Genomic DNA, 19124 nt, shown 5'->3' with positions numbered 1-19124 from the left:
TATTTTAGTGCAAATGCTGACTCAGACTTTCCTCTCTTGTTCATTAGTCGCTAGTTTTTGAACTGATGAACTGCAATGGAAAGTTTTTTTGTTACGGTAGAATTTTCCATTGTGTTGTGCTGCATATTATGAATTGATGACTTTAAAAAAAGGATAGGAAGAGATGTTTTGACGTCATTCATCCTGTAACTTTGCAACACATGAAGTGGTCCTTAAAAGGGCTTAAAATAAATGGGATGGGTTTGTACAGGGAGGGCTAAAGGTTTAACATCTCTCCTCTGTGGTTAATATATTAATTAATAATTGAGTAGACTAAAGTTTAGGCCTCTGTAACAATTACACTTATGTTCCTATTTTTATATTCACAAATAAACATTGGTGAGCTAGGAGCTACAACAAGAAATCAGTTTGTTTGGAGTTATCATAGTTTGGGTTCAGGGGAGAATGTGTACACACACACTCTTTAAAACTCTTTAAAAGTCTTTACATCCCAAAAATAAATAAATATATAAATAAATGTCACATGTTGGAATAAACATGGCACATTGTAGAGTTTAAAGGCAAATTTACAACAAAAAAAAAATTATTTATTTAAAAATAAATTAAATGTGTATGTTTAATATTGTGCAATATTAAGAAATATTAATTAAATCTCATAGTTCTGCTTCATCAATAAAAAGATAATACTTATATTCAGAAATAGCTATAATTGCATCAAAAGTAATGGTTAAGCTGCATTAAGGAACAAATGCTTACACATAGATCATAGATTGTGTAGTCACTTTAAGAGCATGATGGGGTGAAATTTGACCTCAGCTCTCATGTACTGAGGGCCTTTCCCCGATTTCATGCCAGAAATACCAAAACATAAGCATTGCAAAGACACTAAGCAAAATGACAATAGATATACATTAAAAAAAACTTCTAGACATGCTGTAATATCAAGTAATGTTCAGTGTTCAAGAATACTTGTTGAATGTTTTTCTTGTTTCCCCCCTTCGGTAGTTTGACGAATCATGGTCTATAATTAGCACTGTCGCTTAGCTGGAATGGGCATAGAAGGTTGATCACGCTCCCTCTCCCTGTGTTTACTGTCAGGCGCAAGGCAGCCAACGTGTTTGTGTCGAGTGTGGGTAATGGACGAATTGTTGCCTGAAGGCAGACACCACAGGAAGCCAGAGATCTGGTACGATTCACTGATGCATGTGCTAATATAATGCAATAGACTTAGCTTGTTGCCAATAATGTGACTGATACTGCCTTCTTTTGACATGTCGGAGCATTGACCTGTTTAGCACTGACCCTTAGAGCAAGATAAAATTATTGGTGCATTAAAATGATCTCAATATGATTCTGTGGACTTTCTGTCAAAGAGTGCACTAGTATGTTGCTGCCAGTTATAATTTAGCTGCATTGGCTAATAATTTGTTTTTTATCTCTACAGATACAACTTTTGAAGGACCTCCAGGATGTATTTAGGCTAACGGTAACACTTCTCTAGTTTTAAGCTGTCCAGAGACAAAAACAAAACAAAATGGATCTGAGAGCCAAGCATGGTTTGACGCTGTTGGAACAGCTAAATCGAATGCGGGATGCTGAGCAGTTAACAGATGTGGTTCTAGTCGCTGAAGGTGTTAGCTTCCCATGCCACCGTGCGGTGCTTTCCGCCTTCAGCCCCTACTTCCGCGTAATGTTCACCTGTGGCCTGCGTGAGTGCACCAACCGTCAGGTGGTGTTAAGAGACATGCCAGCCCCAAGTCTGGCCCTTCTGCTGGAATACATGTACAGCTCCAATCTTCCACTCACCGCAGCCAATGTGCAGGGAATCTCTGTTGCCGCTTTTCTTCTACAGATGGATGATGTTTTCAGTCGTTGTCATATCTACATGATCGACAACATGGATGCTTCCAATTGCCTGGGCATCTATTATTATGCCCGTGATCTAGGGGCGGAAGAGTTGGCCGACCAGGCTCAGCGCTATCTGCGACAGCACTTCACTGAAGTGTGCCTTGGGGAGGAAGTGCTGGAGTTAGAGGTACACCAGTTAGGGGCATTATTGGGCTCAGACGATCTCAATGTTTCACGGGAAGAGAGCATTTTGGATGTGGTGATGTGCTGGGTGAAGTACTGTCCAGGGGGTATAGGCTCAGAGGAAGAGAACCGGGCCAGGCACCTTCCAGAGCTCTTAAAGAAGGTACGTCTTCCACTGGTGGGTGCAGATTACTTGAAGGGGACTTTGAAACAGAACACGGCACTTCTAGCTGATGCCGAATGTCTTCAGATAATGGAAGAGGCAGTTGAAGCAGCGAGCTTGGATTCAGATGCTCCACCCCGTCGACTGAAACTGCGCTATGGCATGGAGACCACAGACCTCCTGCTCTGCATTGGTAATGACGGCGGAGGCATTCGCTCACGTTATGGAAGCTACACAGAGCGTAGCTTCTGTTATGTTCCCAAAACAGGACGGACCCTTTTCATCACCTCCCCAAGATATGGTGATGCACTTGGATATGTCTTTGCTGGGGTGGTGACTGAGAGGAATGACATTATTGTTGCAGGAGAGCTGGGGGCAAGAAGGATGACAAGACAGAAAGACAGAAATGTCGAGATTTTCATGTGAGGCTTTGGCAGGAGAAAATGAAAATAATACAAGATATGTTTTCAACATCATATATATGCAGCCAAAAAGACATGTTTTTAACATCATATATATGCAGCCAAACCTTAAACTATTAGAGTACCAAAATTAAGATTAGAATTTAAAATTAAAATGAGATAAAATCTACCACATTATCACAGACAGTAAAACTTACAATTCAAGAATCTAATATTTGCTATGGCCCTTTCAGGTACAACAAGGAAGCTCAAGGATCCTGGAAACACTTGAGCTCAGCAGAGTATCGTGATTCTTACGCATTGGGCTCTTTGGGAGAAAACCTCTACCTGATTGGGGGTCAAATGAAGCTGAAGAACCAGTTCCTCATCACCAACAGTGTTGAGCGCTGGTCTCTACAGGGTGGACCATGGCGTAGTGCTGCTCCTCTGCCCATGCCACTGGCCTATCACAGCGTAGTTCGGATGAAGGGCCGCCTGTATGTGCTCGGGGGACGGACTCCACAGGTAATATACCAAAATAGTGCAAATTTGTCATCTTTATGGTACAATCTGCAAATATATTGCACAAGAAGAGTCATGAGAATGTAACATTGATGGTGCAAATGAAATAAATCACTATAATTTGGAAAATAAAGACAAGTGGGGATCATAGTAACTGTCTGTTTATTGCCTTCTCTTTCCCTCTAATGCACCTGTCCTGCCATGTCTCACGAACGACAGTCATACCGCACAGATGACGAACCTGACCGTATGAGTAATCGCTTGCTTGAATATGACCCAGAAACCAACAAGTGGAGTGAACTTGGCCCTATGAAATATTCAAAATACCGTTGCAGTGCAGTCGCACTCAATGGGGAAATCTATGCACTGGGTGAGAATGTTAACAGGATGAGTACAAAGTAATAACTTATTTTATATAAAGGATCAATTTTTGTGATTGTGGGTTAATATTTCCATACAGTGAGACCTGTGGACTAACTTAATACTGCTCAACACAAGAAACTTATGACAGTAGTTATCATTACAATGGTTCACTCACTTTCATGAAAGCATAACCTCACCAATGTGTGAGACCCTGATGTCATTCTTCCAAAATGTTGCTTGTTTCAATTTTACATTTGTTGATTCACCTTAAGGGGAAAAAAGTAATAAAAACAACCTAGGTATAGCCCATGAATGAATTTCAGTGTCTCCTCCTGCAGGTGGTATTGGGTGTGAAGGTGTGGATCGTGGCCAATCACGTCACTGCCTTCATGTAGTGGAGATCTACAACCCTGATGGGGATTTCTGGAGGGATGGTCCTCCTTTACCGTGGCCTCTCCTATCACTTCGCAGCAATGCATCAAATGCTGGTGTTGTTGATGGAAAACTTTATGTCTGTGGATACTACAAAGGAGCAGGTAAAATATGTATTGTAATATGAGTATCAGTTCATTTACTTCAGCCTTCAACCTGATGTTAAATTAATGCAATCACAAAATTCAATTCAACACTCATTTACAACATATAATTAAACATGTACTCCAATCTTTTCCAAGATCGTCATGATACCATCACTAAAGACATCCTGCAGTTGGATCCCTGGGACAATTTATGGATTGTGGTGGCAAAGCAGGCTCTGATGCACGACAGTTATGATGTGTGCTTGGTGGCAAATCTGAATCCTCGTGGACTCATGCCCCCTCCTGCTGACTTGGTAGAGGAATGACAACACTATCTATCCAACAGTGGTTTCCCATTAAAAAAAAAAAAATGATTTTTTTTTCATTCACAAGACAACTGAAAACTGTAGATATAGGGAGAGGAAGGCTTTCATAAATAGTTATGAAACAATTGTAATTTATAATGCTGCAAGTGCATTAGTGATTATAATATATGTTTTACATTTTTGGATTTCAGATAATATTACCAATAGCTAAGGTATATAGTATGAGTTAAGATACGTGGATTTGAGATACTCACATCATTTACAGCTCAGATTAAGTAACACTCCAAGAAGCAGTGCTAAAATATGATGTTACTTTAATAGCAAAGTAAATATGTATTGCAGAGTTGCACAATATGGTACATGTACTGTAACTTTAAGCAGTCAGTGCAATTTATTAAACATGTAAATTTGTAAAACTTAACAATGGCTAAATCTATGTCAAGTTCCAACTGCAAACAAAGTTGAATATATTTTAAAACTATTTTATACCTGTTGATGTTACGCTAGGGTTGTCTAAAATATTTGTAAGACCTAAAAAAAATTATGCACAAATTTCTCGAATATGACATGCCGAAGTTACAGAATGTGCTTGAATGTTATTGCTTTAGAGTCATACGGCATGAGAAAAACAGAACAAAATTCTTTCAGATGTAGCAAAGTCTGCCTATTTGTCTTTTTGTTTTTATAATCCATACTTCAAAAAGAATCAACAAGGTAAAGCAACAGAAGAGGAACATGTCTATAGCAAGGAAAGTGGTTAGAGAACAAGGTTTGCATGTTCACAGGCAATTTCAAGTTCTAACTTACAAAAAAAAAAAAAAATTGAACAAAGGAGATACTCTAAATAATTTCTCAAATGTAAGTGTAATCAGAATACAGAATGAAAGTATTCTGCATCTTATTCTGAGTCATTAGTGAAGTCAAAAAGCTGCCAGAGGCCACCTTCTCCTTCTATGACACTAGCTTTAGGTTCAGGCACCACATTTTCCCATTCAGACATCTTGTATTCCACCATCATTTGGGAGCTGTCTGTGTCCTCAGACCACAAACTGAAGGGGTTTAGTGGTTGTTCAGCTACACACCTACTGACTGGTTTTACGGTGGCTTGCTGCTGTAGTTTTAAGCGATTCTCTGCAACAGACTTGTTGGTCATTTTCCAGTTGTCACCAAGAGAAGCTAAAGGTACTCTGTCTTTTTGTTCACACTGAAGGTCTTCATTCTGCTGGCTGTCCTTTGAGAAATTTGCTCCTTTTTTTCTCACTGGCTGTCTTTGTGGGAGAACCAGGGCTCTCTTTTTCCCCCTATAATTTAGTGGTTTTTGGCGCCTCTTAGGTACTTTCAGTGGTGGCATTGCATCAGTGACAAATTGGTTCTCTCTCACATGCAGTTGTTTTTCAGGCTTCAGGTCTACATTCTGTCCCCAATGGTCCTCTATGGATGCAGTGGACTGAACATCCACATGTGGGCTTGAAGGTCTGGTCTCAACTAATTGTGTGCCCCATAAACTCTGCGAAGCATCAGGGAAAACCTCCTCTGTGACTGTCTGCTGTCTTTCTTCAGGCAGAGCGTGTGCATTTCTGTTTCGTGTCTTCTGTGTTGTGAGTGGACACTGGTTCTGCTCTGCTGCTTTTCCTGAATAAATGACAGGCCTGTTGCATATAATCTTGCTCTCGTGTTCTTTTTCAGCTGATATGACACAGAACCTCTCTAATAAACCAGGTGATGTCTGGACCTCACTGTCAATCATTCTAGCAGAGCCAGGCCCTGTCATCGGCTTGTGAACAGAAATCAAAGTACTAAGCTGAGACAGAATTTTGCCCAGCATGCCCTGCTCCTTGCTCTGCTCTGCTTTAAGATGTTCCAGATCCTGTTGGAGGTTAAGCATGCCTGAGCTCAACTCTTCTGCAGCCAGACTGCTCTGTTTAATAGAAAATAAATGTGGTTTTCTTACCAATGCCAAAATAAAATACATTATTGAAAGCTTTGCATCTATTGCCTCTGTTATACAGTATGTGCAGTCCTTACCTTGGCATCCCTGTCTCCCATATCTATTTGTGTTTGGCTCTGCAGAGTCTCAAACTGACATGTTATACCTTCTTTCACACTGTTTAAATAACCTTCAACTGCAATAGACAACAATGTCATAGGTTATAAATAAATAACATTTAAAATTATTTTTAAAAAATTGTATCTGATCAAAAAGTATCTTTAATGATATATCTGTGGAATTTAGGGTGCCAGCATGGGCTAACTGTTAAGAACCATCTGCATATTGTTAAAAGAATAAACAAAACAGGAACAAAAACATACTTGTTTTTGAAAAAGTATCCAATTTCTCCATAACAAGTTTGGTTATGTCATTACTTCCATCAATGCGATTTAACAAAGTCTCTCTGGTCTAAAAGGGAAGAGGTAAGTCAATTATAGTATTGAAACCATGACTCTGTGCAATATAAACATTCTAAATGTGTTAAACACGCATGTGTGCCCTAAGTACAATGCTTACATTTTCCAGAGATTCCTGCAATTGTAGAATTCCATGAGTGAGAATTTCCCTAAAAAGGGAAAAGGTAATATTAAACAATATGTCAGGACAGAACCAAAGCAACGTGAAAAATTACAATAGGAAACTACAATAGAATCGTTTTTTAATTGCACAAGGATTAAAAATAGGCTGATTACCTTTCATATTTTTCTTTGGCTTTTCTCTTCTCCTCCTCAAATTTGTCCAACATGCCAACAAATTTGCTACTGGTGAAGTTTGAGATTTTGCCATCACCGCCAAACAAAAACGGCTTCGAACTATAACTGCTGGACACCATCATTTCCTTCATCTGTAGAGGATTTAGACAATTTGGAATTAATATGAAACGTAAAATATTATAACATTGTACAGACTTGTTCACAACAACATCACATTCATTTTCATTTATTAAAGTTTTGTGGACCAAGGGAAAAAAAACAATCAAGTACATGTTCATTCTATTATACCAGATAAAACATGGCATGTTCTACAGACCAAATAAATAGATAGTTTAGGCCTGAAATATTTACCTCCTGTGAGGTAGTATGCTGAGAACCTCTGCTCTGTCCACTTATCTCCTGAGTAAACCCTTGTGAATTGTCAGGCCACATTTGAGAGCCCAACAGAAACTGGGAGTCACTCAGGCTGGAGTAGTCACTAGTTCCCGGACCCTTGGCGGTTTTTATCCCTCTATAACAAACAGAGCGCACAATACACATAAACATAAATATAAACACTACATTATTAGGCCCTATTTCAAGGTAATTGATTGGGTAAGTGTAAATAAAAGTAAGAGTTAGCTGACAAATTCTCTAGTACAGAATTCAGTTATGAGACGTTACCCAGAAGTTGCGGGGATATTCAACATCTCCTTTATATTCCAGACATTGGGCTTCATTTCCAGGCTTTCAGGGTCAACACATTTATTTCCACTAGAAATAATAAACATGAAATCAAAACTACTGCAAAGGACTTGTATTTTGATTTAAACAATGACTTGTTTTCAAAAATATTGTAAAATTTATCTGAGCGAACGTCAAATGTCAAAAACGACGGCTCACGCGCGAGGTCGACGTCTCCCGTCAATAAAGCTCAGCTAGCTTTCATGACTAACTAACGTTAGCGAGAAAACAATCGTTAGTTAATTTCTAATAAGTGATGCTTACCAGAAATGTACTTGTTTGATATGCAGTACTGATTCTGAGGCAACGTAAGTAAATTCTGGCGCGAGTTGATGCTGGCAGTTACGGTTTTTAACAGACTGCAGCCGTTTTCCCGGGCTACAGAATTTAAATAGTTCACGCAGCCAGTAAATATTTACACCTACATTTCTCCATTATTTCTAGGAAAGATCGATAGGTGGCGCTATTTAAATACTTATAATGTGAGCGAAAATATTGTAGTTTGTATCACAGTATAAATTAATGATATTAGTTTTTTAATGTTTATTTCATTTTAGTTTGTATGCAATTTTTGCACACATCTATTCAGTTATTAATGAAATATAATGACATTATGATGGCATTGTACAGTGACTCGTGTAGCTAAATCTGCTAGTTATATGCTTGGGACATTAAAAAGCTTAGTGCGGGGGTAGTCTAGGGTTACTGTCTAGTCGATCAATCGCGGTTCACCAATAAACCGAGTCGTTGTTGAGGGTTAATAAACTGTATCCTAGCAACCAAAATCACGAAAGCTAATGTCTTCATAATAAAAGTCAGAGTTTAGAAAATGTAAAACAGCTCATTCTGATACTACATCTCACATATATGTCCATTAAATTCACCATGAAAATACACCGATATGTTTTTGAGTAGAAACTTTTAATGCCACAATGAGTCATAAAATATGTAATCTTACAACGATATTAATTTCTGAGATCTGTTTCTTACAATAGTTACTAAATAGAATTCGCATCACAACCTGAGCGTAAATTATTAATAAAAAATGATATAATAAAAGCTGTCTAATAAGCTATACAACAGTGAAAGACTTGTATTTTGGCAGTGCAGTTTATTAATCGGGAAGTAAAGCCCCGTGGTCAGCAGATTTATGACACATTTAAACTTGCGCAACACAGGTAAGTTCACGTTTTTAATATCATAAAATCTGTTTTATGTCGTCGGTGAACGAAACAGTAATGGCTTCTGTTTTAATTATAGACTGTTTTGTATCATGGCATCCTAATTATCCATACAGCAAGCTAAAGTAAGTAGCCAGCTGCTCAGTAAACAGGCTGTTGAAGAACTTGTTTGGTGGGGTAGCTTGTTTGTCGTACAGTATGTCTTAATAACTGGTGGTAAAATGCCATTCTTTAGAGAATATACACCCACCGACCTAGAAAAATAAATCTGCATTACCAGTGTAGAATTAACGCCTCGGAAGTGGCTAGTCGTGAGATGATGTGTCGTGCAATGCTCTCAGAAAACATTGATGGCTCACACTTGATGTTACCTCACCCCTACAGTTTTATTGAAATATATAAAATAACGTTACATTTATCAGAAAACGGCTTGTCTCCAACTGTGGCATTTTAGAACATAAACACAATGGGTTTCAGATCCATATTGACTCCATCTAACCCACAGGAGTAATCTCATCATGAGTAGAGTCTACTACATCTTCAGTGCTGCTCTTTTTGTGTTAGAAATTCCAGAGACCAAGGTATCTCTTGCTTTTCTCTTCAGGAATCTTTTCACACAGCATTCAGTATGTGAGAACCATAACTATTGTGACTACATTGGTTACTGTAATGCTCTAAAACGGAATTTAAGATCTCTTCCAATCTTGATGTATTTTGGATTTGCGTGTGTTTCAGGCGCTGCTAGAAAGCTCCAATGACTGTTGTGAAAGAATAAAGAGAATGAATGAAACCTGTGTGAATACTACACTCTGTGATCCTGGTATGTTTCTAAAGTAATATCATTAGTAAAATTTAAACAGAGCTGCAAATAAATGTGCCTTTTTAATACAACATGAGCAAATTAACACATGAGCACATTTTGTTTCTGTGTAGTGTTATATGTAATTGACATGCATTTGGTATAAATTATATATTTTGTAACCTTGAATCCTACTCTAGGGCTCCTTCAAATTCAGGAGAACAGTACAACATTTTGTGTGTCCTGTGACTCAACAGAGCAGGGCAATTCAACTTTACTTAACAATAGTAAGTGCTGTCACATTAAAAAAATTATATATTTTGTAACCTTGAATCCTACTCTAGGGCTCCTTCAAATTCAGGAGAACAGTACATTTTGTGTGTCCTGTGACTCAACAGAGCAGGGCAATTCAACTTTACTTAACAATAGTAAGTGCTGTCACATTAAAGAACATCTCTATATTTTAGAAGATTGCTTGTGATGTATTTATATTATGCACATGCATGCATCATTCCTCTATCTTGCTTGTTGAAATGTTTAAGAAATAGTTCACCTAAAAATGTAAATTTGCTGAAAATGTACTCCCCTTCAGGCCATTCAAGATGTAGATGCATTTGTTTCTTCATCTAACCAAACCTTTAAAATTTAGCATTACATCACTTGCTTCACCAATGGATCCTCTGCAGTGAATGGGTGCCGTCAGAATGAGAGTCCAAAGAGCTGATAAAAACATCACAATAATCTAGAAGTACTCCACATAACTCCAGCCCATCAAGTAACATTTTGTAAAGTGAAAAGCATTTTTGTAACAAACTAATTTAAGATGTTTTTTTTACTTCAAACCGTTGCTTCCGGCTGAAATATTACTCCATAATCCTTAATATTGCTTTCTCCAGTGAAAAGTCGCCTCGTTGGAATCAGAAGAGAAATATGCACAAATCAAGCACCATTTACTAGGACAAAAATCAAATTCTAAACAAATATGGCAGCGGATTGTGATGCGAGAGGACAAAAGGGGATTCACTGGAAGAAGCGTTCATTTCAGGGAGTAAATATTCAACAAATTTTCATTTTTGGGTGAGCTATTCCTTACAAAACTAGATGGGCTATTTTTGATGTATTTCGTTGTTATATATATATATATATGTAATTAATATTATGTATATATATTTTATCTTCCTCTAGCAAGGACTAGTCACATTCCAGTACCTTTAAACACAGTGATTGGTAAGTTACTACCATTGTTTAATGCTAGTTATGTGGACAGGCCAAAAAAAAAAAAAAAAAACGCTTTAAAAAAAATTTCTATATTGATTTGCACTCAGGAATCTCATCATCTGTGCGTTGTGTCTTTAATGGCAGGTGGTCCAGGTGTAGCAGCTTCTGTCCTTCTAGGAACTCTACTGATCAGCCTGGGTCTCATCCTCTCGGTTGCATCTTTCTTTTACCTTAAGCGTTCCAACCGCCTCCCTGGTGTCTTCTACAGGCGCAATAAGGGTAAAAATAAAAAGTCTTAAAATCCTTAAATATGTAAATCAGTTAAAGCTTTGGTTGACTTTGTTTACCCAACTGTGTTGGATATTTTATGTATGTATTATTATTATTATTATTATTATTGGTAGTGTTTTGCAGTGTTTTTATTCAAGATGAATTATAGGAGGGTTGTAAAATTGTAATTTTTATATTTCAGCTTTTATATTCCAACCAAGTGAGACGGTAAGACATCTATAATCAATTTGTTTTTTGTCTAAATATTTTTGATGTTATATAAACAAACACAACATTGTGTGGATACCAAAGTACTAACTTGTTCATTTTTCTGACAAGGCTGTCATGATTCCTGAAGCTATATCTTCAGGTAGGAGAAATTTTAACTACTGTATAATCTGTATTTTAAATTTAATCAAAGTTCCAAAGTGGTGCTGCATTCTAAGTCCAACTATGCTAAATTCCAAAACATCTATTGGGAATATCTGATTATTAAAAACTTTTACTTGCTCTGTTTAATGTATACTGTAGGTTGAATGTGACCCTTATCTTTTAAATCATCTACAGTTCGCAAACCAAGATATGTCAGGAGGGAGAGGCCGTCAGCAACATCAGCATCCAGCAGTGCTACTGTGGCAACCGGGGCAGTAACCAAGGTATACAATGTGTGACCAGCCTCCAAGGGCCAGCTATGAGTCCCCAATAAAACATGAGCCTGTCCTATTGCACGGTTTTCTTATAGGATTTACTTTTTTGGTAAAATTTTCCTTTGTAGGCAGCATGAAGAAGTGATATGTCTTGATGTAGGCTTTATCTTTATCTACCTTTTCTCTTCACTGAAGCCAGTTATTTATTTCTATTTATATATTTTTCACATAATACGTTGTTCCTTTTTTTTTAAGAGATCTGGTGTTGCACTACTAGAGTATTTTTGATTGTTAAGCTATAATTCAGTCTATTAAGTTGTTTTTTCAATGAATTTTGTAATGTTTATATTTATTACCAGTATTTTTGTGTAATATTGTACTTTTGAATCTTGTGACATTGAAACTAGGATCCAAAAAAAAAAGACTTCCGCAGTTAGTCATATTTGCACACAACCTACTCCTCAAACCTTATCAAAGTAAAAAAATTAAATAAATAAATACATAAATAAATGAACATATTAACCATTAATTTAAAATAATTGCTTTGTACCTGTATACACTAATAATATATATTTTCTATTAATTCTGTACCGTTTCCACAAATTCCATTAGCACTTATTAATGCCATATACATATGCTGGAAAATACCCTGTATGAGCATTGAAAATACTCCTGGCTTGGGTTTCAATGTTAACAGCATATTCATGTTCTACTAACAAGTGTGCATGAAATATCCACCTGTTAACAATGCCACATTCCTCACTATATTCAACATAAAAGATTCTGGCTTGCACCAAAGGTTTTCCCAGGTAAATAATGATAAATTCAAATTTGCTAGGCCTTAAATTTGCAAACTTGCTGTTAATACACAGTATATAAGTAAAGTGGAAAAACTGTTGCCAAACACAGTTACCTACTGTATTTATCCCATCTTTCCATTGTGTAAGACAAAGTGCCATTAAGTGAATGTGATAATGAATGAAGACCTATAGTCACCATTTTTGATTTTGGACATTTTATACAAAATTGGAATGTAAAATTATGAAAGAAGTTTAGTAAATGTATCTTGTTTCTTGGTTGGAAAAACAAACAAAAAGCTTGATATCATTGTAGTGTTATAAAGAGAGTGATACACTGGTATTTCTATAAAAGGAGTCAAAGTCAGTTACCTTTTTTTACTTTATTTTGTAGTTGTTTATTGCAAATAGTGGCCTTTAAAATGCCATATCATCCCCTATGCCTATATATTTATGATTTTCTGTATAATTTTTAGGTTTTCTCATTTGTAATAATGGTTCTGTTTATGTAAAGGATTATGATTTTTCTACACATTTTCTACTTCATTTTAGGAAGGGTATTTGAACATTGTTTTGTGAAGTTTCAAATCCTTGGTATGCTGGATTAAGCAAAAGCTAGGAATGTTTACTTAAGGTGAAGGTAAATGATGTGGTTTCGTGGAGATACATCAGTGATACTGATTCTAGAATATAACCACTTAAATTCAACCTATTTCTCTATTTTATTGGCTGTTGTGCAGCAACTGGAAAGCATGTCAATATATTTTGTAAACGAATTATGTTTAGATGGATGTTGATGATGATGAACTTTTTTTGTATGTTGATGTCCTAACAGAGTGAGTATTGATCACATATTGAGTCATATTTGATGAAGATTTCAGTGTTTACAGAAATAAAAGATATTTTGATTTATGAGAAACCGTTTACTTGTATTTACTTAATATCATATCCTTGCTAAATGTGATTTAAAAGGTGATGCAAAGAGCCACAGTGCACAAAATAAACAGTCCAGGTGGTGGCTGGTGTTGATCATTAAAAACTCATTTGCCATATAGAGGTTCTGGGAAGTGGTAGAGTAAGGGCAACGTAGTTATAAAACTCTTTTTAGCATTTTAATTGCTGGCGAGTATTTTCATTGTGTTATCATCTTTAGAATAATTATTAAAATGGTAAAATATTAGGTTGAACTTGTCAAAAACAGTATCGGAAAGCACTCCTGTGAATGTGACCAATCACCAGTTTACAGCTGTCTTTGGTAAACAGATGGAGGGACTTTGATCCCATTTACCTATAATATTATAAGCACTTCCTTATAAGACACAATAGTATCAGAATAGAGCAAGTACCATGTGACTGTCTTTCCATTAGCTCAGTCCTGTGATGTTTGTCATGTCTCACTATTTAACACAAGTGCAAATATACGCATTTCTAAGGGATTATTTAAAGCATTCAGCACAAGTGAAGTCACAACAACGGTTTGGTACACTATAAAGTAAAAACGTATTCTGTTCCCTGAGATACGGGAACGAGTACTGCGTCTGCTAGATGCATATGGGGAAAAAAGCCTTTTTCTCCTGAACTGAAGCCTTTTCATTCACGCAGTGAATAAGCGGGCATTCGCCACAGGATTCTCAGGTTACTTTGACTGGTTACTATCTCAGGGAACCGAGGTTATGTTAGTAACCAATTATGTTCCCTTTCGATACTACACAAGTATGGGAATATGCTAGACGCATATGGGAACACAGTACAATCACGCCGTGCTAATGTAGTGGAACGACTAAAGGTATAAAACTTCCATAAGCAACCAATGCTCATAGAGAAGTTAACAACAACCCAAGGCTAAGACGGGCTGGTTAATCGTTCCAGAGTTCTCCTGTAACTTAGACACACAGGGGTCGAGAGCTAACAGGTGAAACAATGCCAGAGAACTTGAGCGTGATACAGCCAAGGGCTCTGCCAGATCTGTTTACGCAGCGCATGTCACTTCAAGTGGAAAGGACCCTGGCCTCCAAGGCCGGGACTTCCAGGTTATAAAACCTTGCGAATGTGGACGGCGAGGCCCAGCCGGCCGCCTCACAAATATCCGCAATGGACACACCACTGGACCATGCCCAAGACGAGGTGATGCCTCTAGTCGAGTGGGCCCGTACTCCAATGGGGCATTGGAGGCCCAAAGAAGAGTACGCTAGCGAGATGGAGTCTACTATCCATCTAGAGAGTCTTTGCTTCGTAACCGGAAGCCCTCTGTCAAATCGGAAGTATAAGGATCTTTGCTGCAGTTTAGACACCAAGCGGAGAAAAAAGACCACTTTAAGGCGTAGAGGCGTCTCGTGGATGGAGCCCTAGCCTCCGAAATTGTGTTTAAGACTCGCTCTGGGAGGCTCGAAGGCTCCCGTTCTAGCGGCCAGAGGTGCAGGTTCCATAGGTCGGGCCGAGGATGCCATATTGTCCCATTCGCTTGAGAGAGGAGATCCTGTCTCAGCGGAACAGGCCAAGGGGCCAGAGGGCGAGTGGTATCAATCTCTAAGGAGGTCGCCAGCCTCCGTATGGCCAGAGCCCGTTCCGGCGTGACTACAGCTTTCATTTGGGCTGAGTCGAAAATTGTTCCCAGGAACGAAATTTGCTGGCTAGGGAACAACGAGCTCTTGGCAAAATTGACCCTGAGTCCCAGGCACTCCACACTGTAAAATCTAATTAGTTGGGCTTACTTAAAAAAAGCATGCAAATCGATTGCCTTGAAAAAACTAAGTAAAGTGAAATAGGAATAGTATGTTGTACTGACAAATGCTTAGTTAGTATAGCTTACTTACACAAGAGTTCTAGTAACTAAAAAAGAACTGTAGGGGGTACTTGATCCTTTCATTAAGGTTTACTCATGACAGTATAGCTACTCACTGACTCCCAGAGTGCATTGCGGTATGAATAAATTATACAGTTGCTTTGTTTTACAGTTGTTGATTTTATTTGACAATTTTATTTGCTGTCTTGTGTCAGTAGTAGCACATCAAAAAGAGCAAATAAAATGGTTTGAGTACTTCTTGAGCAATTCACAAGTAATGAAAATAAATTAACTTGAATTGTTACCATTGTTGTGATACACGTGCTGAATGTTTAAGTCTGTGTGTGACTTTAGCATATTAACACACACTAGTTAAGGATTATATAAACCCAAATAAAAGCATCTCATGGTACTTATGAAAAATTAAATTTGAAAAAGTTATTTAATAAACACACACAATAAATGCACTAATGCTTTAATTAGAAGATCGGTCACTTTCTAAATGCAACGTATTTATTAGTTTTCTTCGTTTGAAATCAAATAACTCTGACTTCATAATGCATTACTGCATTAACAGGAAAGAAATTATCGACACACAATCCAAGTTCAAAGTGCCCAACCAAAGGGAACGCTAATCACTATAATGGTGAATTTAAAAAAAAACAACACATTTTAGGAAAATCAACATCAGTTTATGAAGTTAGCTTATGTGATGTTCTCTCAAATATTTCATTTGTATTGAAAATTCAACATTCAAGATGACTTTGGGAAACGAGTTAATGCAACTGCAGAGAGTGACTAGTGAAACTAGTGAAAGATAACTGCAGACATGGAGGAAATGGGTGAAAAGTTTATTAAGACTATTTTTCTTTTCTTCTGTTGTTATGTTGCACATTAGCAACATATTAGTGCACGGCTGCTTCTCACTGGTTTACTAATGTCACTGGTTCATTTGTGGCTACTTTAATATTTTAAGTAAGTGTCACTCAAAACAGTAAGTAAATTGTTTTATTTGCCTTGAAAGTAGCTGTAACTTAATAAAACCTAGTATAACAACTAAGTAAAGATAACTACCTAAATCTAAGTTAGGTAAACTATTGGATTTTACAGTGCCAAATCGATTGCCTTGAAAAAACTAAGTAAAGTGAAATAGGAATAGTATGTTGTACTGACAAATGCTTAGTTAGTATAGCTTACTTACACAAGAGTTCTAGTAACTAAAAAAGAACTGTAGGGGGTACTTGATCCTTTCATTAAGGTTTACTCATGACAGTATAGCTACTCACTGACTCCCAGAGTGCATTGCGGTATGAATAAATTATACAGTTGCTTTGTTTTACAGTTGTTGATTTTATTTGACAATTTTATTTGCTGTCTTGTGTCAGTAGTAGCACATCAAAAAGAGCAAATAAAATGGTTTGAGTACTTCTTGAGCAATTCACAAGTAATGAAAATAAATTAACTTGAATTGTTACCATTGTTGTGATACACGTGCTGAATGTTTAAGTCTGTGTGTGACTTTAGCATATTAACACACACTAGTTAAGGATTATATAAACCCAAATAAAAGCATCTCATGGTACTTATGAAAAATTAAATTTGAAAAAGTTATTTAATAAACACACACAATAAATGCACTAATGCTTTAATTAGAAGATCGGTCACTTTCTAAATGCAACGTATTTATTAGTTTTCTTCGTTTGAAATCAAATAACTCTGACTTCATAATGCATTACTGCATTAACAGGAAAGAAATTATCGACACACAATCCAAGTTCAAAGTGCCCAACCAAAGGGAACGCTAATCACTATAATGGTGAATTTAAAAAAAAACAACACATTTTAGGAAAATCAACATCAGTTTATGAAGTTAGCTTATGTGATGTTCTCTCAAATATTTCATTTGTATTAGCATATTAACACACACTAGTTAAGGATTATATAAACCCAAATAAAAGCATCTCATGGTACTTATGAAAAATTAAATTTGAAAAAGTTATTTAATAAACACACACAATAAATGCACTAATGCTTTAATTAGAAGATCGGTCACTTTCTAAATGCAACGTATTTATTAGTTTTCTTCGTTTGAAATCAAATAACTCTGACTTCATAATGCATTACTGCATTAACAGGAAAGAAATTATCGACACACAATCCAAGTTCAAAGTGCCCAACCAAAGGGAACGCTAATCACTATAATGGTGAATTTAAAAAAAAAAAACACATTTTAGGAAAATCAACATCAGTTTATGAAGTTAGCTTATGTGATGTTCTCTCAAATATTTCATTTGTATTGAAAATTCAACATTCAAGATGACTTTGGGAAACGAGTTAATGCAACTAGTGAAAGATTACTGCAGACATGGAGGAAATGGGTGAAAAGTTTATTAAGACTATTTTTCTTTTCTTCTGTTGTTATGTTGCACATTAGCAACATATTAGTGCACGGCTGCTTCTCACTGGTTTACTAATGTCACTGGTTCATTTGTGGCTACTTTAATATTTTAAGTAAGTGTCACTCAAAACAGTAAGTAAATTGTTTTATTTGCCTTGAAAGTAGCTGTAACTTAATAAAACCTAGTATAACAACTAAGTAAAGATAACTACCTAAATCTAAGTTAGGTAAACTATTGGATTTTACAGTGCAGGTGGCTGAGGAGGAGGGTCCTGTGTGATATTAATGCCTCTGACAACTGCCTCTGATTGGGCCAGAACGAGCCAGTCGTCGAGGTAATTGAGAATGCGGATTCCCATCGGTCTCAGAGGGGAGAGAATCACGTCCTTGCACTTCGTAAAAGTGCGGGGAGCCAGGGACAGCCCAAAGGGAAGGACCGTGTATTGAAAAGCCACTCCCTCGAAGGCGAATCTCAAGAATCGCCTGTGACAGGGGGCTATCTGGATGTGAAAGTATGCATCCTTCAGGTTCAGAGAAAAGAACCAGTCTCCCGAGCGAATTTGCGCGACGATCTGTTTCAGTGTAATCATCCTGAACGACCTCTTCATGAGGGTGTGATACAGGTGTCTGAGATTGAGGATGGGCCATTTCCACAGCTTCTTTTACCAGCAAATTCATCACCTCTAAGCGCAGGATGTCAGCGTCCTTGCTTTGCACTGAGGTGGGGACCCCAGCGCTGAAGCGCGGGGGTCTTCGAGCGAATTGGAGTGAATATCCTCGCTTTATTATCCCCATAACCCATCTCGACACTCCGGGGATGGCCTGCCAAGCCTCAGCCCGAGTGGCGAGGGTTTGAATTAACTCGGGTGACTGGCCGCACGGGGGCAGAACACCTATGAGTAATGGAAGAGGAAGTTTGCTCTCTTTTTGAAAATGTTTGTGTTTTATTTTTTCTGCTATCACAGCGGTTGAATTCTTGGGCGCATGAACGGACCCGTTGTTTGCACAAAACACATTTCCCTCTGTACCCGGAGTTGAACGGGATGTCAAGAGGTCTAAGAAAGGCTGCTTGAGGGGCGGTCCAGCCATAGCGAGATCTGACCCCGTCCTCGTTCTATCTCGCAGATCAGGATGACGCCTGAGGTGCCGGGCCCAACGTAATCTTGGGTCGGGGTCCCTGGCGCTTAGGAAGAGGGTAGTGTTTGGCTGAGCGAGAGAGTCTCCGCGTCTGCTGAGCTTTAGCGGGGCAGGTGCTGGTTTCGCAGGCTGCTGAGTCGGCGCA

The 19124-nt window shown here is 37.7% G+C and overlaps 3 protein-coding genes across 6 annotated transcripts; 2 read left to right on the top strand and 1 right to left on the bottom strand.

Annotated features, from left to right (window-relative positions):
- Positions 1–1029: 1029 nt before the first annotated feature.
- kbtbd12 (kelch repeat and BTB (POZ) domain containing 12) lies at positions 1030–4565 on the top strand. Its single transcript, XM_016271029.1, has 6 exons — positions 1030–1186; positions 1445–2616; positions 2850–3120; positions 3337–3487; positions 3819–4016; positions 4155–4565. The coding sequence occupies exons 2-6, from the start codon at positions 1535–1537 to the stop codon at positions 4322–4324; spliced, it is 1872 nt and encodes a 623-aa protein (XP_016126515.1). The 5' UTR covers positions 1030–1186; positions 1445–1534; the 3' UTR covers positions 4325–4565.
- A 649-nt stretch (positions 4566–5214) lies between these two features.
- LOC107584426 (interactor of HORMAD1 protein 1) lies at positions 5215–8084 on the bottom strand. Its single transcript, XM_016271039.1, has 8 exons — positions 8015–8084; positions 7691–7780; positions 7379–7538; positions 7007–7158; positions 6831–6879; positions 6635–6722; positions 6350–6447; positions 5215–6242 (listed from the first exon to the last, which is right to left on the bottom strand). The coding sequence occupies exons 2-8, from the start codon at positions 7744–7746 to the stop codon at positions 5223–5225; spliced, it is 1623 nt and encodes a 540-aa protein (XP_016126525.1). The 5' UTR covers positions 7747–7780; positions 8015–8084; the 3' UTR covers positions 5215–5222.
- Positions 8085–8856: 772 nt separating this feature from the next.
- On the top strand, positions 8857–13575 carry cunh1orf159 (chromosome unknown C1orf159 homolog). Of its 4 annotated transcripts, XM_016271059.1 has the most exons (10): positions 8857–8928; positions 9011–9056; positions 9437–9512; positions 9667–9751; positions 9931–10017; positions 10916–10957; positions 11093–11227; positions 11421–11446; positions 11558–11588; positions 11786–13575. In XM_016271059.1, the coding sequence occupies exons 1-10, from the start codon at positions 8901–8903 to the stop codon at positions 11887–11889; spliced, it is 660 nt and encodes a 219-aa protein (XP_016126545.1). In that variant the 5' UTR covers positions 8857–8900; the 3' UTR covers positions 11890–13575. The 4 variants fall into 4 exon arrangements, with proteins under 4 accessions (XP_016126545.1, XP_016126546.1, XP_016126544.1 ...); XM_016271060.1 differs by lacking the exon at positions 9011–9056 and having other exon boundaries at positions 8866–8928; XM_016271058.1 differs by lacking the exon at positions 9931–10017 and adding an exon at positions 10075–10158 and having other exon boundaries at positions 8867–9056.
- Positions 13576–19124: the final 5549 nt, after the last annotated feature.

This window comes from Sinocyclocheilus grahami, unplaced genomic scaffold (genome assembly GCF_001515645.1).
Source record: "Sinocyclocheilus grahami isolate Dianchi unplaced genomic scaffold, SAMN03320097.WGS_v1.1 scaffold60.1, whole genome shotgun sequence".
In the NCBI taxonomy this organism is placed as follows: Eukaryota; Metazoa; Chordata; class Actinopteri; order Cypriniformes; family Cyprinidae; genus Sinocyclocheilus; species Sinocyclocheilus grahami.
The sequence above is the reverse complement of the archived record's forward strand: the minus strand, read 5'-3'. Positions and strand labels throughout refer to the sequence as shown.

Excerpts from the sequence above, each read along its gene's own strand:
- kbtbd12 (XM_016271029.1), top strand. The coding sequence starts at position 1,535 with ATGGATCTGAGAGCCAAGCATGGTTTGACGCTGTTGGAACAGCTAAAT. Across the intron at positions 2,617-2,849 it reads AGAAATGTCGAGATTTTCAT|GTACAACAAGGAAGCTCAAG; the intron begins GTGAGGCTTTGG and ends TGGCCCTTTCAG. Across the intron at positions 3,488-3,818 it reads TGGGGAAATCTATGCACTGG|GTGGTATTGGGTGTGAAGGT; the intron begins GTGAGAATGTTA and ends CTCCTCCTGCAG.
- LOC107584426 (XM_016271039.1), bottom strand. The coding sequence starts at position 7,746 with ATGAAGCCCAATGTCTGGAATATAAAGGAGATGTTGAATATCCCCGCA. Across the intron at positions 6,880-7,006 it reads GCCAAAGAAAAATATGAAAG|GGAAATTCTCACTCATGGAA; the intron begins GTAATCAGCCTA and ends TTCCCTTTTTAG. Across the intron at positions 6,723-6,830 it reads TGCAGGAATCTCTGGAAAAT|ACCAGAGAGACTTTGTTAAA; the intron begins GTAAGCATTGTA and ends CTTCCCTTTTAG.
- cunh1orf159 (XM_016271057.1), top strand. The coding sequence starts at position 8,965 with ATGTCGTCGGTGAACGAAACAGTAATGGCTTCTGTTTTAATTATAGAC. Across the intron at positions 9,057-9,436 it reads TATCCATACAGCAAGCTAAA|GAGTAATCTCATCATGAGTA; the intron begins GTAAGTAGCCAG and ends TCTAACCCACAG. Across the intron at positions 11,447-11,557 it reads TATTCCAACCAAGTGAGACG|GCTGTCATGATTCCTGAAGC; the intron begins GTAAGACATCTA and ends TTTTCTGACAAG.